Genomic DNA, 25,006 nt, shown 5'->3' with positions numbered 1-25,006 from the left:
TCCACTTTCTCATTTTTTAACACCGATCCAAACCATTTTATAAAACTGCACCAAATAATTAATTTCGGTTCAATTCGCTCTAGTTTTTCGGTTTGATTCGGTTCTTGCTCATCCCTACCCCTACTCAGAAGTGCCAAGTCCACAAGAAACAAGACCACCAAGTCCCAACCTTTTACTAACGTGTCAGCCAACCACTGGCCACACAACGAACCCCCTATGAAATTACAAAAAGCCCCAAAAATAATAAAACCGCAGATAAACTATTTTAATAATAATAATAATAATAATTTTCTTTATCAGATCGTCACTTTCCACAAAATAAAACAAACCTGCTGCATATGTAAAAATCCGAAAACAAAACAAACCCTAGCAATACACTTTTATTTTCTCTCTCTTTGCTTTTTGAGTGAAAATTTTCACTCTCAAATCTTTCGCAACGAAAAATTGTTCGTCGGTTTTTTCATTTGTAGGTGAAAACAGATAAGGAACGAGGTAGATTTATGGCGACGGAGAATAGTAGCAATACGGCGTCGACTTCGAGATCTAATTCGACGGCCGATTCGTACATAGGAAGCTTGATTAGCCTAACTTCCAAGAGTGAGATCAGATACGAAGGCGTTCTCTACAATATCAACACCGATGAGTCCAGTATCGGATTGAAAAACGGTACCGTTTCGTGCTTGCCCTAGTTTTTTTTTTCTGTTTTTTTGTTTTATTAAATTTAGACTTAATTTTGTTACGTGCTTTGATTTTATTTTTTTTACATTTGAAATGAGCGCTTCATTTGGTATTTGACTTTTTTTACATTTGAAGTAAGTGTTTACTTTGTCAGTTTAATGTTTGTAACATAATTTTTTGACGAGTTTCATGGAAGCGAATTCACAGTGATATATATTTATATGCTGTAGGCTGTCTAATTTTTTTATTTAATTAGTCTGTGGTTAATTAATATTATAGTGTTATGCATTGTATGTCTAATTCTGTTATTGCTTTTGATGTTGGCAGTCCGGTCGTTTGGAACTGAAGGGCGGAAAAAGGATGGACCGCAAATCCCTCCCAGCGACAAAGTTTACGAGTATATATTGTTTCGTGGAAGTGACATCAAGGTATCATTTGTCCTAGAAATGTTTTTGATGGTTAAATTGAGTGATTTTTATTACTAATTTTACTAGAATTTGAGTCTTCGAGCTGCGGCAGCTTGTGCTCCTTTTTCCAGCTCTATTCTTCTCTTGTAATTTGTTTTAATTAATTTTGTGTACTTCCAATACACATCCACTTGTTCTGCATAGTTTTTGATTGCTTGTTTGCTCAGTATTAGGCGCTTGACTTTTCTGCCATGTTATATTATTAATGAATGTTATAAATTTAACATTCCAAACTTATGTGGAGTTCGCTTCCCAAGTTATCAACAACCTTGATTTAACTCTCTTCTTCCTCTCTCCATTTTCTGTAGGTTGAAACTTTTCAACAATTTTTTAGATAGTCTTAGTATGCCTTGAAATGTTAATGTTCGCTTTTGTTTTCTACTCCGAAACAAGTAGTTTTATGTATAGTTTTTGGATTTTTGGCCTACTTGCAAACAATTAGGTAGTTAGAAATTACTCACCAAAGTTAAAAAACCAAAACCCTTTTAAATTCCAGTTCCTTAATCTTGACATTTCCTTGACTAAGTGGAGATTCTTTTTGATGGTGTGTATTTGTTCAAGTAATTTATGGTTCTCAAATTGCCATCAGAGATGTGCTTCTTAGAGACTTGTTGGGTTTACCTTGCTGTTTGGCATTACATGAGAGTCTCTCAGCGGTTACCTTACTCTTGCAGCAACATGGCATTCCAAGTGATTAAGTTCACATCTAACAATCAGTTACTTGAATTTATACTTTCTGCAAATGTGTTTAATGACCAGGGACTAGTAGTTGTACTGTGCAGCATGATTGATAACCTATCTACTTAGAGGCTTTATAGACAATCGTGCCACGATTTCAGTGCCTCATTTTTGTAGAATGTCAATTTATTGAACAACTTGGGTAACACAAGTAATTTCGTTTCCAGATCATAATTTTCAGTTTTTGTCTCTTTATGCAGGACTTACAGGTTAAGTCTTCTCCCCCTGTTCAGCCTACGCCTACACCACCTATAAACAATGATCCTGCTATTATACAGGTAATCGAAAGAAGAGTTCTCGTTACCCGCTTCATATTTGAAAGGAACTTATTATTATCAAGCTCATTCTTTGAGATTCTAATGTCTCATGCAGTCTCACTATCCTCACCCAGCTTCTACATCTGTAAGCTTGCCACCTGCTGTTGGTGGGTCTTTGGGTGATATTGGATCCCATAATGCACAAATAGGACTACCTGGCTCGAATTTTCAAGGTGGGCTGCCTTTGTATCAACCAGGAGGGAATATAGGAACATGGGGGGCTTCACCTCCTCCGCCAAATGCAAATGGCAGTGGGCTTCCTATGCCAATGTATTGGCAAGGTTATTATGGGCCTCCAAATGGGATGCCTCATTTACATCAGCAATCCCTGCTTCGACCGCCTCATGGTCTATCAATGCCTCCTTCCATGCAGCAACCGATGCAGTATCCCAATTACAATGCACCATTACCTGCTGCAGCCTCAAACTTGCCTGGTATAAACCTGCCAACTTCCAACTTACCAGCTTCAAACTTGCCAACTTCCTTGCCTAGCATTCCATCTCCTTTTCTATCTGCCAGCACTAGTATGCTTAATTTAACCTCCACTTCTTCAGTACCATCAACTTTGCCTACAACATTACCCCCTGGGCCTTCTGCTTCTCTAGCTTCTGAAACATTGCCAAGTTTTATTTCTAACAAGACCCCTAGTTCTGCACTTCCTGCAGCCAATTTAAGTGGCAGCTTGGCAGGACTGTCTCCCTTGAGCTCATCTGTTCCAGAATTAAATACTACCATACCGCCAATTTCTAACAAACCTAATGTAATTTCTGGTCCAACAATGCCATATCAGAATGCTGCACAACCTACTGCAAGGGCTGCACCGTCTAATTCTCTTCGCACAGAAGCGCCCACACCCTTGTTGGTAACTCCAGGCCAGCTATTGCAGTTGGGAACTGTGACAGTCCCTACGTCACAACCTCAGCAAGTAGCTCATAAAGATGTGGAGATTGTTAAAGTACCAGCAACATCTTCAACAGAACCATCAGTACCTATTGTTATGGAAGCTCAGCCACCAATACTCCCATTGCCTGTTCAAGCTCGGGCAAATCATAAGGTGCGTCTTTCACATGAATACTCCATTGACATGTAGATTTTAATTTCCCATTTTCTACTTGCAGGTGCGTGTAAATTTTATGCCTTTGGTAGTTCAGTTGGTTCATAATGTGGTTTTGCAAAGTTTTCAAATGTTATTTTTTTAACACATCAATACTTATCTGACTGGGTTTTATTTTATTGGCTGTAGAACATAAATGTTGTCTCTTTACAGTCTGTCTGGCACTGGTTAATTGTTGAGTTGAGTTTTGGAGTCAAAAAAGAAACTTTTTCTTTTTCTTTTTGCTAGTAGTCTTTGGACAGTTTTCTATAGACTAGTGGATAGTTTGTTGTCTTTTACCCTTTCTCTGTCTTTTCTCCACTGTTTCTACGTTCCTGCTGTACATTTTCATTTGCATATTGTCACAAGCCCGCTAGCTTGAGTCTCTACTCGGGAATTATTTATTTGAATTATTGAGAATTTTACAAACTAGTGGTCGTCAGACAATTATGACTGCCTTCATGTTTGCAGCTTTTTCTCAGTTTTGGGAATACTGACTTTTAGTTTTAAGCAAAGAAACTGTTGTCTCATGCGTTAAGGATTCTATTTTTTATGTTTTCCTTCCTCTTTATCTTCCTGACAAAATTATTCTGCATGCTTAAATTTATATAATTTTTTCATTTTGAATTGCATACATGACCAGGTTTGCAATGTTTTTAGCTTTATACTGTGCATTCTTTGCATTTAACCTTTATTATGAGGATTATGTCGAGGACTCATAAGAAAATTACAACTTAGGTGCTCTACTCATTTTGTTTTTTCTAATTAATTAGCTAGTCTACTTCACAGTTTTGACTGCATGGTGGACAGTGAATTTTTTTCCTTGTTTGAATGACTGTATGATTGCTTTTGACTATACTTTCAAGGCTAACACATTTTTCTTTCTTCTCTAGCCAAATGGAGCTCCATACCATTCTCGTCAAGGTTACAGGGGGCGAGGAAGAGGAACTGGGGTAAGACCGTAAGGCTTTATTTTCAGTTTGTTTTAGAAATGCTAGTAATTTGATTTTCAATCAATCAGAGTACCTGAAATTCTCAGAAGAAGCCACTTTGAATTTTTTTGATAGTGTTTCAGCTTTCAAGAGTTTTTCTATTTGGTGTCCGTCTAATGTTAAATGGCTGTTGCTTTTGCGAGGCCAATGGATGAGGAGTACTCTAAACAACAATATGCATTAACAAGTCACCAATTGATTATTAAATTATGTACACAACTGCTCTGGACAGAACTTGATTGATAGTTGTAAATTTGCTTGAAAGAGTTAGATGGATTGCAACAGGCCTGTTACAGAAGGCCTGTTAATTTTCTGGTCATACCAATGGCCTCACTAAAATCATCAAAGATTTCCAGTTTTAGTACTTTGTAGATATGGAAGTGTAGCCATGGGATTAATTGGATGGTTTTCTATCAGATATTTTTTATGATTGTTAGTGGTACACATTGTAGTAGTTTCACATTATTAACTGAACGTTTTCTTATGCAGAGTTCACGCCCTGTGACCAAATTTACCGAGGATTTTGATTTTACGGCAATGAATGAGAAATTTAAGAAGGATGAGGTATGGGGTCATCTAGGTAAGAGTAACAAAAAGGACAAAGAGGACGGGAGAGTCAGTGATGAAGAATATTTCCAAGATGAGGAAGATGACGAATCGAATAAGGTTTGTCTTAATGTGATGGTGAATTCTTTTGGATCACTTTTATGCTAAATGAAATTCTCAAGAAATTTAATTCTATTTTCATTTCCTTAATCGTTTCTCAAAATGGCTTTTGTTGTTTATGTAGCATGTTTACAACAAAGATGACTTCTTTGATACTCTGTCATGCAATGCACTCGATCGCGAGTCTCACAATGGAAGACCTAGATTCTCCGAGCAACTGAAACTGGACACGGAGGTACATGATTTTGTATTTTTATACCATTTCAAGGCTCTCACCTACTGTTTTAAAAACATTGGGCCTGTTTTATGTTGCAGACTTTTGGCGAATTCTCCAGGTACAGGGGAGGTCGAGGTGGCCGAGGGCCGCCTCGTGGTGGACGTTCCCGCGGTGGATCATATCATGGAAGGGGTGGCTATGGCTATAATAACCAGGGGTATGGCTACGGTTATGGCTATGGATATGGCGGGAGGGGTCGAGGCAGGGGGATGCCTAATAACTCGTCTTAGTTAGGCATTATTTGGTGGTATTTTGAATTTACCGGGTTAAACTAACAACCCGGTTGCCCGCTAAGAAATAGACTAATATAGGGCTATGGTTGCAGTGTGTTTCTTTTTCTGATTGTGTAGAAAATAAAGGGTAGGATGCGCGCAGGTGTTTTTCGTTTTGTCCGATTTGCTTTTAAGAGTCGGTAGTGTTGTTAATGAAGAAGATATATCAGTTAATTGCTTAGGTTACTGTTTAGGTTGTTTTGCAGCTTGCCCGTCTTTGTTAATTATGATGTATATGGTTATCCAACTGGGAGAAGTTGGGACCTTCCAATACTTTTTCTAAATTTTCAGATTAATATTTTTTTCGTACTTTAATGTCTATGTTGAAGTTTAATCTAGCTTTAAATTTCAATTCAGTTAGTGTTCTACTTTTCTTTTTGACATCCAAATTTATAGTTTTTGTGATTTTTACATTTAATTTTTTGTCCCTCGACAGCTTTGATTTTTATTAGTATTTTATCTTTCATATTTAATTTATATATATTTGATGACCAAATTTAACATTGATTATTTTAAAATTAAGATTCGATCTTAAGATGCTATTAATTGTTTTTTTTAATAATGGTTATTATTCCTTTGAAAATAAAGGAATTTGTCTTGATATTGAATCATGCTTTATAGTTTATAGTAATTCAAATGTTCAACAAAAGAATCCATTTTTTTATGTTTTATTTTAGAAGTTCTATTGTACATTTCTTTTCTTTTTACTGTGTACTTTATCTTAATAACTAAATGTATTCTATAAGATAATTAATGATATCTATAACAGTAAAAAAATGTTTAACAATGGAACTTTTTCAATGTTTCATTTTATGTATCATGTATGTGTTAACTTATAAATTTATACTGTAAACTTAATTTTATTTTTTGTTGTATACTTGCTCATTTGATGATCGGGTTAAAAATGTCAATTCACCTAGGAAAATGAGGTCTCAGAAGTTGGTTAGCATTCAACTTGATGTCTGAGAGGATCTCCCGCAATGCTCGACTTAAATTCATTTTATTATAAATAATTCAACTTTATCGTAATAATCGTGTATATTTCAAGGATAATTCTTATTTTACTCCTTATACACAAATTTAGCTCTAAAGGGTAATTTTTTTAAATAAAAGTCATTACAAGTTACTGAAAACTATTATCGGATACAATGAGTAACTACTTATACCAGCAGAACTGTTGATAACTATTAGAAATGATGTCGATGATTCTCTTTGAGAATTAAGATTTTATATTTTAAAGTATTTGAAATTAAGTGAATTTTGTTGTAATTGAACAATTATAAAATATAGTTCAATTAGAATTCATATTCCTAATTGTACATGGATGTTCACCGTATATACCCATGCTATATGATTTTCAGGGTATGACTACCAATTTTGTATATCTTTTGATGATTGGTGGATAACACATCTTTTATCCCTAAATATATGTGTAACTGTAATTGTAAAACCACGTAAATCTCTTTGTTAGATTGTTTTGTTGATTATTGCTTGTTAGATTAAATTCATAGTTAGATATCAGATGAATGATTTCGATTCCGCTATATTTCAATCCGGTCACAACAATCAAACTTGAGAATGAATGAAACAGAAGGTAAGACAATGCCATCTGAAAAACAGTATCACTATAAGTTTATAAGAGTTGCACTAACAAATTAAAACTAGATATATATAATAATAGGAGTCTGTTGCTCCTCAAATTGATAACATAACATTACATAACATTATTTGCAGCTAAATAGGCACGAAGCCATATTATTAGATTGGAACACAAACACTGCATATTATTAGATTAATGGCTGAAGAACAAGAAAAATTACTTGCAGGTGGCAACAAGAACTTTTCTAGGAGGCAAAGAAGGTCTTCTGCCATGAAGCAAAGCCAGGTTATCAAGAAACAACACGTCACCTTTCTGCCACTTGAACTGAATACTTTCTTCTTCAATGATCTGTTCACATCTCTTCACAAAATAGTCTGATAATTCTGTTCCGTCGGCCATTGTTGCGGAGCTTATCTCCTTCCCGTGCATGCCTACGACTGTGTTGAACCACATTCTTCTTCCCTTTCGTCCGTCGAAAACCCGGGTTAATGGCCTTGGAACTAGGACTGTCTTCACCCCTCCATCTTCCATCCACTCCATGTCCATCCCTAGAGCTTTTGCCCTGTCACCATTTTTTTTTAAATTAGTATTTGTCTTGCAATTTTAATTGCAGGCTGAATGGTGAGCATTGAAAATTAAAGTTTAGTCACTAAATTGAAATAAATAAAAACATCATTGACCAAAATAAAATATTATGAAAGTTGAGTGGCTTTTAAAATTGATTATCTAACGAAAGTCACTTTAGAGACACAAAACTACGACTTCATTAAATAAAAATAATTGTGATATTTTTTTATATAAATTAAAATCATAAATATCTCAAAAATTAAACTTTACTCAAATTATAAATTTAATTTTTATATCAAATATGAATAATATCTCATTATTTTAACGATTTGATATGTCAACAGGATAAAATATACTATGTGAGTAAATGATCAATCTAGTCTCTAAATTTGTGATTCGGGAAAAATAACTCACTCTCATCTATTTTGATCAATTAATATCAATGCTCTTTATTTTTAGATCAATTAAGAATAAAATTGAATTATTTCGGCCACTGAACTGACTCCAAATTATAAATTTAAAAACCGTGTTGGCTGTATAGGTACCTTCTTTCAGCTTCGAGACGGTCAGATGTTCCAAAAGCATCCTCCCAACCTCGACCTCTCATGGATCCTGTATTATTATTGCTGGGAGCTGAAAATGTGTATTTAAGCCCTTTTGCTTCAATTTCTTCCACTTCTTTTGGAAACTCTTGCACCATCCTTTCAGCAACCTTGAAGCTTGGAACAAATGGAGTCTCTCCTCCTTCTGGTGGGGCTATCTCACAGTAAAGAATCACTTTTAAGGGACATTCTTTTATCTGTAAATTATTTGGCAATCAACATTAAAACCATGATCAGCAACACTAAACTCAATTGCTTCAATTGCTAGCTAGCTTGCATTTTTAAAAAAATTTAATCCATTATTTTCATTTAACTAAAATTTGTAAATTTTTGACTTACCAAAACCATTTCATGGTGATAATAGATAAATTCAGACAAGGGACCTTCATTAGCAGTCCAAATTCTCTTATAAATATGAGTCCTGGGAGCAGGTCCAACATAACGAATATCCTCCCAATCAAAAGCCTCAACAATATCATTAAACTCCTCAGCTTTCGTCACATCAAAACCTCGTAACAGAACTGCACTGTTCTTAATAATCATCTCCTCGAACCATTCCTTATTAGCTTTTAGAGCCGACACAAGCGATTCGACGTCGGTTTTGACAGGCCCCGGGGGCTGTAGCACCAATGGTATGGTCTCACCGTCGACCAGCTTTTCTCCTTCGCATTTGCCCACCTTAAAATCCATGCAATTATATTCCATTTTGCTTAGTTGATTTAATTAATTTGTTGTGCTGTGTTGGTGATGAATATTGTGTGGTATTTATAGTGGAAAATATGAAGTTGTATTGATCGCTAGCATAAAGAATGACGGCCTTGTTGGCATATTTAGTACGAAGTTTTGGAGATTCTTTTGTGGTTTTGTAGTAAAAGTTTAACAATTAGTTTATCGTTTTGTCTGAGAGACAAGTGGTTAGCTTTAGTTGTATCGATTTATTCCCTTAATTTATTCTATTGGTGTTCCGCCGGACAAGGAAGTTCGCCATTTGTTGTCCTATACACTCATAGTATATTAGAAAATTAAGATTATTAAATTGTCAAAGTCACTAATTTCTTTTTATTTCTAGTTACTATAATAAAAATAATTTAAGTCATTAATTTATAGATATTTTATAAACTAAATCATGGAATCACTTGTTAGGAAAGGCAAATTTGAAAGATATTAATTAATATTATCTACTTTTTTTTAAAAAAAAAACATTTATAGACAAATATGTTAGTCCAAAATAAACAAGTAAAAAAACGGAAGTAGTATCTAAATATTATCAATATTAATGAGGAAATCGAATTGGTATAATATAATTAGCCATATAAAGTTTTTTTTATCTCTTTAGTTGCGCTTAATTATTTATTTTTGTTGTTGACAGTATCAATTTTTTTATGTTATTTATTTTTTAAGAATATAATAAATAGTAAAATAATTCATTTTTTTGTTTTAGTTAGTTAACATTTATCGATGAAGCATATATATATGTATGTATGTATGTATGTATGTATGTATGTATAGAGAGAGAGAGAGAGAGCACATTTCAACAATAAAAATAACAAATTTTTTTATCTGTTTTCCATGAAAATTTTCTCTGTCCTTTTCTATTGAAAGATTTATGTGTCGAATTTTATTATCATTTTATTAGAGCAATTGTTTTTTTATATTACACAAGTAGCTTGTTCTAAGTCAAATTATTATACTAATTAATGAGTTATATCTCAAATAATATAAGCACCGATAATCAAACTGCTCGGCCGTGGGTTTAAATTCTCTCACAAACATTCTCTCTCTTCAATTATAACGAAAGTCAAATTATTATGAATAATTTTATATTTTTAATATTTATAACTACTTGAAATTAATAATAATAATAATAATAATACAAATAATAGGAGTTCTCAGGGTTTATGCCTTCATACAAGCACAATTATATAGGTGAAAGTTTATTTTGAATATCTAAAAATCAAATACTCCTTATTGTCTATTTTATTAGGTTTATTACGTCTATGAATAAAAAAATAATGACTAGTCATTTTGGTTCAACTCTTGGATAATAACAATAAAGTCCATAATCCAAACATTTCATTTCAGAGTTTTGTCTTATCATTTGAATTTTAAGTCATGGATTCCATAGTTTAACCGGCAATGCTTGTTTTCATTTGTTCTTTCAAAGTATTTTTAGAGAGCACAATGAACAGTTTACAATTCCAACAAACCCTAAGGAACAAAGTCATGCATGGTCAATATGAACAATTAACAGACCTCACTAAACTTCTCTGCTCAACAAAATGTCCAAACAAACCGTGAGATATTAAATGCTATATATGAAGATCATGCTCATTGAAGCATAGTAGAAGTTAATGCCAGTCCTATTTGTAGGGTATTTTTTCGTCTTCAAACACATAAACAATGCACATAAGGACTTGGCCTAATGGCCAGGTCCTTATAAGTGCACTGCGAGGTCGGGGGTTCGAATCCCGACTTTCGCTCAGGCCGTGGTTTGCCTGTTTTAACTTTAAAAAATGCATACTAACTCCCGCTAATCTCCGCTAACAACTAACACTAGAATAGGTCTATCTCTGATAATAATAATAAAAAACAACAACATAAACAATGCATAAATTGACAATTCAACTCGGTCTTATGTTGATCTATAAATTAAAAACTCAACTCGGTCTTCTATATATTTTCAAATTAGGAAGTCATGTCGATTTTATGTTGACCTACAAATTCAGAATTATTTCCTTCGTCATTGCATATAAAATTTGAAATCCATTGCAATTGTTCTGGCTGCCAATATTCAAACAACAACTTTGTCCATATCTAATTCTTACATTTTAAACTTTAAGTTTCTTTTAGATGAAAAAAAAGTATGCACTACACTCGTAAAATATGCATGAGGTCGAATTTGAAGAGGATCCAAATAAATAAAAAATTTAAAACAGATGGACTTATTAAATAAAAAACTTAAACCATTAACCGAAATCCACTTTACTATTTTCACATGAGGTAATGGTAATGGCAACGGAACGCACTGCATAATAATTATGTCAAAAAAATAACTCATTATATAAAATCGGAAAAATGGTCATTTATGTCTTAAAAGTTTGACTCGAGAAACAAGTAAACCCTTGACCTCTAATTAGGTTCAAATTTGCCCCTAACTTCTTAAAATATGAACAATCAGACCCCCGATTCTGACAATCAGACCCCAACATCTCATTTATAAGTCAAAATCGGGGCTTGTTTGTTCACTTTTTAAGACGTTAGGGGCTCACTTAATATGTAGACAAAATTTAGGAGTATAAATGATCGTTTTTCCTATAAAATGTTGTAAAAATTGTTTTAACTTGTCTTATTCTTATTTTGGCTTTTTGTGTTATTTCAAAACTACACAAATCCCACATGGGAAGTGTAGAGCCTTTCTTTTGTGTTTATAATGGTTAAGGCATTATAGGCTAATAATTGTGTTGAAGGGGAAGCAATGGGCTCGCGCGCCCCCCCCCCCCCCCCCCCCCCCCCCCCCCCCTCTTCGGAGTAGGCTTGTGGGTTGGGGTTCGGGATGAAAGTCAAGTGGGCTTGACTAAACTTTTTGCAACCCGGTTTTATTATTTATTTAATAATAATAAAAGCCTTATATGAGAAGGGCCTATTTTAGCATATGTAAAATTATTTTGGTTGAAGCCTACAAATCCGGAACAAACTTTGACTAAGTTTTATTATCTGAGTTTAATTAAAACGTTTTCATTTAATTAACCACGTTTTGATTAAGGAACCTCCACTAACATTTTCGGTTTTATTTAACTTAACCTCTTTTATGTCTACATTCATTTTTTACTTGTTAATTACAAATTTAAAATACAAATCAGATCATGGCTGGATTAGTGGGATACGAAAATCGTATCAAATATTTTGTTCACTGCTACTTCTGTTCCAACTTCATATAAGTTGAAGAACTCGATGTATCCTGGGGTATAAGCTTAACGGCGAAATATACTTTTAGGCCAGTGAAAAATTCTCACGCCTCGAGCTACTGTTTCTTTGTTAATTCGCTGTATTAGCTAACAATCTAAAAGTATATTTAACTATGTCAACTACTGAGGGTGCTGATGGTCACAAAAACGATGCGCCACCTACTGTGGCTGTTTCCACCGGCGTTCCTACGCCACCTATGCTGACTGCTGTACCTTATGCAAAGCCGTTCCCAGACATCTCAAAGATTCAAGTCTTTGATGGTGAAAACTTCAGGCGCTGGCAGGAAAGAATCTTTACTGTTCTTGATATGCACGGCGTGGCTTCTGCCCTTACTGATCAGAAACCTCTTCCAACTGCTGTCAAGGAATCCGAAACATGGCTTTATGCCAATAAGGTTTGCCGACATACTATAATTAGTACTTTATCTAATGAGCTTTTTGACGTTTACTGTGCGTACAAGGAAGCGAAACAGATATGGGATTCGATGATCAGTAAGTACACTGCTGAGGATGCTGGGAAACAGAAGTTCGTGATTGGTAAATTTTACAAATGGGAGATGGCTGAGGACAAGGACATGATCGCTCAGATTAACGAGTACCACAAACTGCTCGAAGATCTTAAGGGCGAATCAATTACACTGCCGGAGGAATTTGTTGCTGGAATCCTGATTGAGAAACTGCCTCAATCATGGAATGACTACAAGCAGAATCTTAAACATAAACATAAACAATTGACATTGCAGGAACTGATTACACACATAATAATTGAGGAGACGAACCGAAAGGAAATCAAGGCTGCCCGAAACAAGGCGCTGAATGCAAGGGCGAATCTGGTACAAAACAAAGGGAACTTCAAGAGGTATGATCAGAAACCCTCTGTAATTGTTAATACTGATTACAAACCCAAGGTAACTAACTCCACTGCTTTCAAGAAAAAGAGTACCTGTTTTGTGTGTGGAAAACCAGGTCACTTTGCATCTCAGTGCAGAAAGAGACTCAGAAATGGCAATCCTCCTAAGCCAAATGCGAATTTGGTCGAAGGAGATGATATTATTGCTGCTGTCATTTCTGAAGTGAATTTGGTTGCTGATGCGAGAAACTGGGTGGTAGACTCTGGTGCTACCAGGCATATCTGTGCAAGCAGAGATGCTTTTACCTCCTACACACCAGTAGGGGATGGAGAAGAATGTGTGTTCCTTGGTGATTCCCGAACAGCTCCTGTTCTTGGAAAAGGAAAGGTTCTTCTCAAGCTCACATCAGGAAAGACACTGGCTCTGAATGAAGTACTTCATGTACCAAATATTAGGGCTAATTTGTTGTCTGTTGCACTAATGGGTAAGGGTGGAGTTAAGGTGTCATTTGAATCAGATCAGATTGTAATGACAAAGAATAATGTCTTTGTAGGCAGGGGTTATTGTAATCAGGGTCTGTTTGTATTGAATGTTGCTGAAATAATGAAAAATGCATCTACTTCTGCTTACTTGATAGACTCTATTGATTTATGGCATGCTAGATTAGGACATGTGAATGCTAGCTATATTAAGAAAATGCAAACACTTGGTATAATAACTGGACTAAATAAAACAAACATAGATAAATGTCAAATATGTGCTGAAACTAAATCGACTAAGAAAACGTGCCATTCTGTAGTTAGAGAATCTGAATTACTTAGTTTAATTCATACAGATTTAGGAGACCTAAAACAAACCATGACTAGAGGTGGTAAAAAATATTATGTGACATTTATAGATGATTGCTCTAGATATGCCAGAGTTTATTTATTAAGAAATAAAGATGAAGCATTTGATATGTTCTTAATTTATAAGGCTGAAGTAGAAAACCAACTTAATAGAAAGATTAAAAGAATTAGATCAGATAGAGGTGGTGAATATATAGCATTTAATGAATATTGTGAAAAAGAAGGAATAATACATGAAGTAACTCCTCCATATTCACCTGAATCTAATGGCGTAGCAGAAAGGAAAAATAGAACCTTAAAAGAAATGATGAATGCACTACTAGTTAGTTCTTCTGCTAGTGATAACTTATGGGGTGAAGCTATACTGTCTGCTTGTCATTTACAGAATAGAATACCTTATAAGAAAACTGGAAAAACTCCTTATGAACTATGGAAAGGTTATAGACCTAACCTGAAATATTTAAAAGTGTGGGGGTGTCTAGCTAAAGTAATGTTACCTGACCCTAAGAAAAGGAAAATAGGTTCTAAAACCTCTGATTGCATGTTTATAGGGTATGCTGAACATAGCGCTGCATATAGGTTCCTTGTATTGAAAAGTGATGTACTTGATTGTAATACAATTGTTGAAACTAAGAATGCTGAATTCTTTGAGAATGTGTATCCACTAAAAACTGAGTCAATTTCTCATATGCCCACTGTTAATGAAAATGAAACTGAAAATATAACAGTGAACTCTACTGAGGAGTTGAGACGGAGCAAAAGACAAAGAATTGAAAATTCCTTTGGAAATGATTTTTATACGTATTTGGTTGATAATGAACCTTTAAATTTTAATGAAGCTGTTTCTTCTTCTGAGTCTGTTTCTTGGAAAGAAGCCATTAAAACAGAAATTGATTCAATTAATCAAAATAATACTTGGGTTTTAGTTGATTTGCCTCCTGGCGCAAAACCCATTGGCTGTAAATGGATTTTCAAAAGAAAAATGAATCCTGATGGTTCAATTGAAAAATATAAAGCTAGATTGGTTGCGAAAGGTTTTTCTCAAAAACCAAACATTGATTATTTTGACACTTTTGCCCCTGTAACTAGAATTGCTTCAATTAGAGTTTTAATTGCCTTAGCTTCAATTCATAAACTTTTCATTCATCAAATGGATGTTAAAACTGCGTTTTTAAATGGCGAATTAGAAGAAGAAATTTATATGACTCAACCCGAGGGTTGTGTTGTTTCAAATCAAAAGAACAAAGTTTGTAAACTTTTAAAATCATTATATGGTTTGAAACAAGCTCCTAAACAATGGCATGAGAAATTTGACCAAGTTTTGATTAGTGATGGGTTTTCCTCTACTGAAGCTGATAAATGTGTTTATACTAAAGTGCTTGAAGGTGAGTCTGTCATTATTTGTTTGTATGTGGATGACATGCTTATCTTTGGTACTTGTCTTAGTATAGTACATGAAACAAAGGCTTTTCTTGCTTCTCAATTTGATATGAAAGATATGGGTGAAGCAAATGTAATTTTGGGTGTTAAAATCATAAGGAAGGGTGATAGTATAATACTATCACAAGAGCATTATGTTGAGAAACTTCTTAAGAAGTTTGGACATTTTGATGTCACACCTGTGAGTACTCCTTATGATGCTAACACTAAGTTAATGAAGAATAGAGGAGATCCAGTGGCTCAAACTGAGTATGCTCAGGTTATTGGGAGTCTGATGCATCTGATGAATTTCTCTCGACCTGACATAGCTTATGCTGTGTGCAGATTGAGTAGATATACTCATAATCCCAACCGTGATCATTGGAATGGCATTGTCAGACTAATGAAATATTTGAGAGGAACCATGAATTATGGTATCCTATACAGTGGATTTCCCGCTGTACTAGAAGGGTACAGTGATGCTAATTGGATCTCTGATTCAGATGAGACAAAATCCACTAGTGGTTATGTGTTTACACTAGGAGGAGGTGCGATTGCTTGGAGATCATCTAAGCAAACGTTAATTGCCAAATCTACTATGGAGTCCGAGTTTATAGCTCTGGAATTAGCTGGCAATGAGGCTGAGTGGTTGAAAAACTTCTTAGTCAGTATTCCTTTGGGAATAAAACCAACTCCTTCAGTGTCTATGCATTGTGATTGCCAAGCGGCAATAGCCATTGCTAAGAATAAGGCTTACAATGGAAAGAATAGACATTTACGTCTAAGACATGATGTGGTAAAGCAATTGCAAAAGGATGGAATTATGTCCATTGATTATGTGAAGTCAGAGCTGAATTTGGCCGATCCTCTGACTAAACCTTTGGGAAGGAAAATGATCCTTGAAACATCGAGGGGAATGGGACTTGTGCCAATTTGAGTATTAACCGTGATGGTAACCCGACCTCTGTGATTGGAGATCCCATGAATTTGGTTCATACGGGTAATAACAAGTCATGTGTTAGTCCTGCTAGTACTAAATTTTGATTTAGTTCATTCCTATGGTGTGTGTTGTACTAGAAGCAACTATTGTGAGGTTGAGTTTGTAACTCTTAATGATTTCATAGTCCTTAAGGATAGTTTATATTTAGTTGCTATATAAACTTGATGAAATCACCTATATGAGTGTGGAGTGGGGCCGCTCCTATATGACTCGTGGCTAAGTCGTTAGAGCACTCATGAATATCCAGGCACGCGCACGGCCTAAATAGCGCAAAACCGCGTTGAGTAGCAGTTTGTGGAAAGTATGATGTGATGGTTGAGAATTATAGCTTACAAATGGAATTCTTGGTTCATAGAAGTTTAAAACTTCACCAAGCTTACCGTGAGTTATACCTCTTCTATTCAGGTTTTGGTTCATAGTCCAAAAGACACCGAAACTGATGCATTTATATTTATTAAAGAAACTAATCCAGCTAGTATTTTTATGTTTTGAAATAAGTGGGGGATTGTTGTAAAAATTGTTTTAACTTGTCTTATTCTTATTTTGGCTTTTTGTGTTATTTCAAAACTACACAAATCCCACATGGGAAGTGTAGAGCCTTTCTTTTGTGTTTATAATGGTTAAGGCATTATAGGCTAATAATTGTGTTGAAGGGGAAGCAATGGGCTCGCGCGCCCCCCCCCCCCCCCCCCCCCCCCCCCCCCCCCCTCTTCGGAGTAGGCTTGTGGGTTGGGGTTCGGGATGAAAGTCAAGTGGGCTTGACTAAACTTTTTGCAACCCGGTTTTATTATTTATTTAATAATAATAAAAGCCTTATATGAGAAGGGCCTATTTTAGCATATGTAAAATTATTTTGGTTGAAGCCTACAAATCCGGAACAAACTTTGACTAAGTTTTATTATCTGAGTTTAATTAAAACGTTTTCATTTAATTAACCACGTTTTGATTAAGGAACCTCCACTAACATTTTCGGTTTTATTTAACTTAACCTCTTTTATGTCTACATTCATTTTTTACTTGTTAATTACAAATTTAAAATACAAATCAGATCATGGCTGGATTAGTGGGATACGAAAATCGTATCAAATATTTTGTTCACTGCTACTTCTGTTCCAACTTCATATAAGTTGAAGAACTCGATGTATCCTGGGGTATAAGCTTAACGGCGAAATATACTTTTAGGCCAGTGAAAAATTCTCACGCCTCGAGCTACTGTTTCTTTGTTAATTCGCTGTATTAGCTAACATAAAATACGTAAAGTCCAGGAACTTAATGAATACAAAACTCTGAAAAAGAACTAGAATAAAGTGATAAGTATGATTTAAGGATTAAACAATGCATTAAGCCACTTAGACAAAAAGAGCTAGAAGTCAATTATTTGAAGAACTCGAAACTCGATCAGAGAGAAAACAAAAGTCAACAAAATTAACGGAGGAGATGGAAGCACAAGTGATGCGAAAAAATACGCAATTTTCATTATTTAAAGAATTTCCCAAGTCCCTGTCTTACTTTGAGTGAGCAAAGCACTATGAGTAAATTTAGTGTCGGTAGAGAGTAGACCACACTCCCATTAAAACACAGAACCCAGCCATGGCCGCATCACTATTTCCCCTCCTCGTATTGGCAAGAATTTCAGGTCTCACAGTCGCTGCTCTCGTCATTTCTTGGGCCCTTCTTTACAAATCCAGCTTCCTCCCTCACTCTTCCTCTCCACAAGACCTCGTTTACGCAGTTCTTCATCCCTTGCTCATGGTCATTGGTTTTATACTCATCAGTGGAGAAGGTATAATTTATTCATGCTTTTTATATTCAAGAAATGGAATTAATCTGAGTTCAGTTGCTGTTTGTTTTTATTTCAGCAATTTTGGTACACAGATGGCTACCTGGCTCGGGAAACTTGAAGAAATCAGTGCATTTGTGTCTGCAAGGAGTGGCTTTGGGGTGTGGGATATTTGGAGTATGGACCAAGTTTCAAGGCAGAGATGGGATTGTCGCTAATTTCTTTAGTTTGCATTCTTGGATGGGTTTGGTCTGCATTTCCTTGTTCGGAGCTCAGGTTTTTTTTTTCTTTTAATAATTTTTTAAAATCGTCAATTTTAGCCCCATTATTCGAATTTTAGCTCAACTTTTGGGTTTTTCTTTTATTAGACTAATTCCTCATGAATACATGTCATTTTCTTTGTGCAAAATTCAGATACTTGGGTACATAATTGATGAGGAAACTGAAAATATTGTCAAATTTTTTAATGGGAAGAATCTTTAGATATGTACATAGGTACATCATTATGAGGTGTGAGGCACTGCCACTTTGAACTCTTTCATTAGACTTTCCCTTAATTTCAATTATTAAGCAAAAGAGAGTTTCACTTTTCTTTCAATTATTTAATTAGTGTAGATATAACTTTTGTCTATATTCAATTCAAAGTGATGACAAATTATTGCCCATTTGAGCAACATTGTAATTCTTGGATGCTTTTAATAGTATTCAACCATGTGGTGGTCGTGTCATTTTTTCTTTTAAGGTTAAATAAATCTAACTTTTAAAAAATCATATTAATAGATGCAAATGGAAATTTAAAAAAAAATTAGTGGTAGTCCCGGGCCAAATTGGTTAATAAATTAGTGCTAGTTTCAAATCTGACTATTCCATGCAACGGTTTTTATAACAAGCCAATGAATATTTGCAATACTAGAAGATTCAATTATTGTTTATTTAATTTTCATTAAATATACTATCATTGCAAACGTCTTGTTGGTTTGTGGTACAACCGTTGCATTGAATAATTATTCGAATATGAAAAATAAAAGATGTTTAGCTCACATGTTGAAGTTGAAAAGTATTCACTTGCATATCAAATCTTGAAAATTGATGATCTAATCGTAAAAAAATATCGAAATTGGTAACGCAGTGGTTGCTGGGATTCTTGAATTTCTGGCACAGAGGCGAGGCTCGGACAGTGAGGATGAAGGTATTGCCATGGCATATATTTGTTGGTCTGTACACATACGGATTAGCAGTGGCGACAGCAGAAACAGGACTACTAGAAAAATTGACATTCTTGCAAACAAATAGAAATGTATCTAAAAGATCAACAGAAACTATAGTTGTGAATAGTTTAGGATTAGGATTAGCTTTGCTTAGCGGCATTGTAACTTTTGTCGCAGTTTTTCCTAAGCGCCATAGTAAGATAATGTACTCTGAATCAGATACCAAGTTCTTGTCTTCCTAAGACAAACACTTGTGACATTATCTACTTTGATGAGTTTGTGTTGTACATAGTCTTCTCCCCCTTTTTATTTGTTTTGAAGGGAAGGTAATGTAAATGTTGGAGTTAATTTTATATCCATTGATAAAATTGTAGATGTTTGTAGATTTTTGCGTTATGACTTCAATTAGTGAAGTAAAGAAAAATATGAGAACGAAATGACTTCTCGACAATATCAAATGAGTCATTTCAAATCTATTATAATAGTTCATTCAATAGAACTTTCTTAGCCATCCAATTGAAATTATATATTGCATTTTGAAACCAAATTTTGTAAGATCGAAAAATTAGAATAAAGGTATCCACTAAAACTACTCTAACATTAGAGAAATTTACTGCTTATAAAAACGGAACAATCTCTTTTAAAAATTAAATGATAATGGTCTGAAAACAATATATTCCTCATCGTTATACTTAGTCTCAGTGTCACCATTGTTTTTACTATAGCAACAAAACATCAAACCTAAGCCAATAAAAAGTTATTTTGGCATAAAAATGTCCTCTATGGTTACATTTTATTTTTAATAAACTAAATAGCATTTTATTCACTTATCTCCTCCAAATATTATATAATTATTTTCATCCACTGGTAAAATAAATAAAATAGACAAAAATACAATAGCAATAAAAAAGCAATTAAACTCTATATTTTTTATGTCACCATCACATAATATTGGTTGTTGTTATTTAACTCTAATCATCTTTAAATGAGATAAATTATTTATTAAAGCGTTCTATTATCTAGCTAAAAGATCCCTACATTCACTTCTAAGTTCTAACGCTAAAAATCAATGAAAACATCAATTTTCTTTAATTTATTTAAAATTTTGAATATTTTAAATACATGTAGAAAACCATGAAATCATTATAATTCGTTATATAACAAATAAAAATATATCCATTCTATTTTTATAAAATTAAGAGATTTAATTCACTAAAATGACTGACATGAGAAACAGCCTAAGAAAATTTCATAGTTGAAATCATCTAATATACACGAAAAATGTCCTTAAATTTTTAAACAATCTTAAAAAACCCCAAAAAAAGTGAAGACTGATATGAGAACGAAACGATGCGTTTTGCTGCGCTCAAAGCCGAAGAAAGTCAACGCAAAATCAAAAAAATAGAAAAACGACGACGTGTTAGGTACAGCCGCTAAAAATGAAGTCGCATAATGTCCCAGTTCGGTTGCTATGTCATGTCTCCGCCTGAAACAAAACTGAGAGTTTGTGTTCTGTAATTAAACTTATAATTGACGATGACAACGTCAATACAAAACACTAGAATTATCGGATCGGGTGTCTTAATATTACTGCTGACATGGATTTTTCACTTCAGAGGCGGCGTCACTCTCTCTTCTACTACCAAAGATCTCACTCTTGTCTTCAATGTCAGTAATTTAATCCCTCTGTGTTTGATTTGTTTTTTTCATGATTGATTTGATTTAATTGAATGATTAATTTTGTATTTTTTTGATAGGTTCATCCTGTACTGCTGGTGATCGGTTTTATTCTCTTGAATGGTGAAGGTAATAATTTTTTTTATGATTGATTGTCTGTTTGTTTGCATTTTAATTAGTCTAAACTATTGAACGACTTCAATTTTTATTGTATTCAACCATTTTTACACCTGATTCGTTGCGTGTTGCTCACCTCTGATGATAATTTTATGCTAAAATAAGGTAAATTAATAAAAAAAACTAAATTTATGACTAAATTGACCATAAAGTTAAAATTTGTGCTAATTGACAGGACAAATTGCCACTTAAGTCAAAGTTAAAATGGCAGAACTTTTTCTTGTTTTCGCAATTCCGTTAAATCTGCATAACGGACATTTCTTAATCATGTTTATGGCTTTGCTCGAATTAATTGATTACTAGATTTATAGGTAGTGTGGATGTTAGATGTGGTGTGATATTCTGTTTTATTTAATGCAGCCATGCTAGCATACAGGACAGTCTCCGGAACAAAGAACTTTAAGAAGGCAGTGCATTTGAGTATCCAATCTGCTGCTTTTTTATTGAGTTTGATTGGGGTATATGCAGCATATAAGTTCCACAATTTGAAGGGCGTTGACGATTTCTACAGTCTGCATTCGTGGCTCGGTCTTTCTTGTTTATTCCTGTTTGGCGTCCAGGTTTTGTTCTCTCCTCTGGAACCCCGACTTAACATGCGTTGCTCTTCAAATGACTCGAATCATACTCCTATTTATGTGAAATGACACAACTGTTTCCGCTCAATAAGTCTAGGCCTCTAGGGTGCTACATCGGTTGGTTGGTTGGTATTAGTTTCAATAACAAGAAAAACACAGTAGCTGAATATTTTTAAGGAGATAGAACAAAATGGCCAAATTTTTGTTTAGGTTTTCGTTCTTGACATTTCTGCATTTGTTTTTTGATTTTTTGCAAGCAAGTTGACTCTTACCTTTAGTCAATAGTTGTGAATTAATAAAGAATATATGACTTGTGCACTCTAATGATCTAATCTAATAAGTGAAATTCAGTTTTTTTGAACTTGAAAGAAGAACCCGACCTAAAATGAGGTTAATTTTTTTTGAATGTAGGTGGTTTGTTTCATTTTATTATTTAAAGGGTTAATTCTATAAAAAATCACGACCTTTACACAAATTTTCATTTTAATCACGACTTTTAAAAATTGTCATATAAAACTATGACCTTTCATTTTTTGTCAAATCTATCACCGACTATTTTTCGGTGAATTTTACCTTTCATTTTTTTTTCAAATCTACCGGATTATGGTGGCCACGTCATCAAAGATACACCAAAAATTGATTTGGTGATAGATTTGAAAAAAATTGAAAGGTCGTGGTTTTATGTGGCAACTTTTAAAAGTCGTGATTAAAATGAAAATTCGTGTAAAGGTCGTGACTTTTTATGAAATTAACCCTTATTTAAATTGAATAGTGCCACCAGTCTCCCTAGGGCCTAACTTAGCGGGTCCAAGTGTAAAATGTAGACTGAGCTATTGCTTCCCGTCTTGCAAGACCCATCAATGTAAGTTTACCAGATGGCATGCTTACACTACCTCATATGCATTCCGTTTCTAATGTGTTGCCTGTTGTGAATAATAGCGACTTCGGAACTCATCTGCTTATTTGTTTTTGTTTACTGATGTGTAGTTGGCTACCGGCTTTTATACCTTTTGGTATCCTGGTGGTTCTGTAAATGGAAGGGCTTCTTTACTACCATGGCATGTATTCTTTGGGATATACATTTATGCACTCGCAATTATCACTGCTGCTACCGGATTTCTGGAGAAAGCCACGTTCATGCAAGTCCACAATATAATATCACGTTACTCGACCGAGGCATTGTTGGTGAACACCCTGGGTATGCTAACTGTTATTCTCGGAGGAGTTGTGGTTTACGCACTTGTTACGCCCGCAAATGGAAAAGGGGACGCCTATAGACCTCTAGAGTATGAAATGCTACGTCCAACTATTTAACCGATTGATCCGTGGTGATAATCTTGTAGATCAGTAATCTTTGGTTGTGAGCTAATAGCATCTGCTGAAACTGAATACTCGACATTTTCAACTCTTACAAATGTATGCGGATTTGCATTGGTTAGTTCAGAGGAGTTTTGTACCGGTTGGTTGTGCTTTGAAGAAAGTTGACATTACATTAGACACAAAAGTAGGATACAACATTTGGATAAAATAGCAATGGAGTTGCAGCATTTTTCACTTGCCGGGATGATGGTATGGTTAATATTAAATTTTTTTTGATTTGCAATTGCTTATTGTATAAACAAGTTACAAATGAAAATATCATTTTTAGAAATTTGTTATATTTGAAGTTATGCTAAATTGCTAATTACAAACATAAAAGAGTTGTTGATCTTCAATCATTTAGGTGTGCCAAATTGTCCTCTAGAAAAAACTTCAAATAGAGCTCCGTACATGTGCGGTACACTTAATTCCAATTGCACATTATTTAAATTGTTTTAGTAATTTTACTTTTATATCTTCACATTAATTGAAGAGGGTAAAAGAAGAAAAGTAGTGTGAAAAATACTCTATAAATAGAAATTGTCAATTAGAATAGGACGCTCAAAATAGAAAATATGTTCAATTAGAATGACATATAAGGTAAAAAAGAAAATGCTCAAAGTTTTCAAAAATCAAAACAACCACATAATTAACAGTGCATTATCCTGACAATTTACAGTCAGTACTATTCCAATCCAATCACTGGCTGCCACATTGCGCGTATATACGTTATTAATGCGGAGAGAAAAATTGAGCTGCTACAACACATGCGCTATTCTTTTCAACCATATGAACCAATTGATTTTTTTAATAACTATAACATCAATATAAGATTCAATTATATTTTATTGTTTAAAAAGAGTTTTATATATAATTAGTTCGTTGAGCGCGTGAGATGCGCATGGTTCATAATTTTTTTATTTATAGTTCATCTTTAAAATTGTTAAACATGATTTTTTTTCTTTTATATTTATCGCAATTTTGAAATCCGTCGGAGTGGGGGGTGAATTGGTTTTAAAAGAGAAATTTAAAAATTTAAAAGAGGATTTAAGAGTTTAGAGAAAAGAACACAAGAATTTAGAGTGGTCTGAATCACAAACTGATTCTACTCCACTACTCAATCACATATTGAGGTTTTCTATAATCAACTAAGAGCATCTCCATTGCATATACTATATAGTATGCTATTTTTAGCACAAAATATGGAAAAATGCTAAATATAGCACGAATTTTAAATTTAATTTCCAATGCATATTGCTATATTAAATGCTAAACTGTTAATTTAATATTAATTTATTTTATATATAAAAAGCATAAAATATTTATTTATAAGTTTAATTTTAATTTTAATATTTAAATCTCATACTAATCACTAATTACATATCATATTATAAATATTTCATAAATAATTTTAATAGAGCACAATATTATTATTAAATTTAAATATACATGATAAAAATATTATAAATTTTTTTATTGAATATGCTATTAGCTAATTATTTGAATTATTTTTTTAATAGTAATTATTTATTATTATTAAAATTTATTAATTTAAATTTTAAAAAATTATATATAGTTATAGTAAATAAAATTGCTATAAATGATATTTTTATAGTTAATTTAAGTGGATAAGGATTGGCATATGCTAAATAAGGTGTCAAATTTAGCACGAGGTTTAGCATATGCTAAATTTAGCACATCATATACAATAGCAATGGAGAAGCACATTTCATTTTAAATGCTAAATTTAGCATTGTGATGTTGATTTAGTATATGAGTGGAGATGCTCTAATGGTGTGTGTTTTAAAACTTAACACAAACTATTACAATGAGTATTTTTTTAGAGTTAAACACAAACTCACAAAGTGATTTTAAAAG

General features: G+C 33.8%; 4 protein-coding genes across 4 annotated transcripts; 3 read left to right on the top strand and 1 right to left on the bottom strand.

The window, feature by feature from the left end:
• The first annotated feature begins 303 nt into the window (after positions 1-303).
• Positions 304-5,815, top strand: LOC126673086 (protein decapping 5). The gene is made up of 8 exons (XM_050367057.2): positions 304-666; positions 1,006-1,106; positions 2,084-2,161; positions 2,256-3,254; positions 4,187-4,246; positions 4,775-4,951; positions 5,076-5,186; positions 5,267-5,815. The coding sequence occupies exons 1-8, from the start codon at positions 501-503 to the stop codon at positions 5,456-5,458; spliced, it is 1,884 nt and encodes a 627-aa protein (XP_050223014.1). The 5' UTR covers positions 304-500; the 3' UTR covers positions 5,459-5,815.
• Positions 5,816-7,149: 1,334 nt separating this feature from the next.
• LOC126674663 (clavaminate synthase-like protein At3g21360) lies at positions 7,150-8,986 on the bottom strand. The gene is made up of 3 exons (XM_050369145.2): positions 8,609-8,986; positions 8,213-8,466; positions 7,150-7,662 (listed from the first exon to the last, which is right to left on the bottom strand). The coding sequence occupies exons 1-3, from the start codon at positions 8,972-8,974 to the stop codon at positions 7,317-7,319; spliced, it is 966 nt and encodes a 321-aa protein (XP_050225102.1). The 5' UTR covers positions 8,975-8,986; the 3' UTR covers positions 7,150-7,316.
• Positions 8,987-17,855: 8,869 nt separating this feature from the next.
• LOC126674525 (probable transmembrane ascorbate ferrireductase 4) lies at positions 17,856-19,723 on the top strand. Its single transcript, XM_050368986.2, has 3 exons — positions 17,856-18,135; positions 18,212-18,408; positions 19,262-19,723. The coding sequence occupies exons 1-3, from the start codon at positions 17,943-17,945 to the stop codon at positions 19,580-19,582; spliced, it is 711 nt and encodes a 236-aa protein (XP_050224943.1). The 5' UTR covers positions 17,856-17,942; the 3' UTR covers positions 19,583-19,723.
• Positions 19,724-20,763: 1,040 nt separating this feature from the next.
• On the top strand, positions 20,764-23,427 carry LOC126674526 (transmembrane ascorbate ferrireductase 2-like). Its single transcript, XM_050368987.2, has 4 exons — positions 20,764-21,008; positions 21,098-21,146; positions 21,555-21,754; positions 22,757-23,427. The coding sequence occupies exons 1-4, from the start codon at positions 20,877-20,879 to the stop codon at positions 23,081-23,083; spliced, it is 708 nt and encodes a 235-aa protein (XP_050224944.1). The 5' UTR covers positions 20,764-20,876; the 3' UTR covers positions 23,084-23,427.
• Positions 23,428-25,006: the final 1,579 nt, after the last annotated feature.

The sequence above is a fragment of the Mercurialis annua genome, linkage group LG3 (genome assembly GCF_937616625.2).
Source record: "Mercurialis annua linkage group LG3, ddMerAnnu1.2, whole genome shotgun sequence".
NCBI classification, from domain to species: Eukaryota; Viridiplantae; Streptophyta; class Magnoliopsida; order Malpighiales; family Euphorbiaceae; genus Mercurialis; species Mercurialis annua.
Note: the sequence above shows the minus strand (reverse complement) of the source record. Positions and strands in the feature narration are given on the sequence as shown.

Coding starts and splice junctions, on each gene's coding strand:
- LOC126673086 (XM_050367057.2), top strand. CDS start 501: ATGGCGACGGAGAATAGTAGCAATACGGCGTCGACTTCGAGATCTAAT. Junction 667..1,005: donor CAGTATCGGATTGAAAAACG/GTACCGTTTCGT, acceptor TGATGTTGGCAG/TCCGGTCGTTTGGAACTGAA. Junction 4,247..4,774: donor GGCGAGGAAGAGGAACTGGG/GTAAGACCGTAA, acceptor TTTCTTATGCAG/AGTTCACGCCCTGTGACCAA.
- LOC126674663 (XM_050369145.2), bottom strand. CDS start 8,974: ATGGAATATAATTGCATGGATTTTAAGGTGGGCAAATGCGAAGGAGAA. Junction 8,467..8,608: donor ATCACCATGAAATGGTTTTG/GTAAGTCAAAAA, acceptor AATAATTTACAG/ATAAAAGAATGTCCCTTAAA. Junction 7,663..8,212: donor CGTCTCGAAGCTGAAAGAAG/GTACCTATACAG, acceptor AAATGGTGACAG/GGCAAAAGCTCTAGGGATGG.
- LOC126674525 (XM_050368986.2), top strand. CDS start 17,943: ATGGCCGCATCACTATTTCCCCTCCTCGTATTGGCAAGAATTTCAGGT. Junction 18,136..18,211: donor TATACTCATCAGTGGAGAAG/GTATAATTTATT, acceptor TTTTTATTTCAG/CAATTTTGGTACACAGATGG. Junction 18,409..19,261: donor TTTCCTTGTTCGGAGCTCAG/GTTTTTTTTTTC, acceptor TTGGTAACGCAG/TGGTTGCTGGGATTCTTGAA.
- LOC126674526 (XM_050368987.2), top strand. CDS start 20,877: ATGACAACGTCAATACAAAACACTAGAATTATCGGATCGGGTGTCTTA. Junction 21,009..21,097: donor ATCTCACTCTTGTCTTCAAT/GTCAGTAATTTA, acceptor TTTTTTTGATAG/GTTCATCCTGTACTGCTGGT. Junction 21,755..22,756: donor TATTCCTGTTTGGCGTCCAG/GTTTTGTTCTCT, acceptor ACTGATGTGTAG/TTGGCTACCGGCTTTTATAC.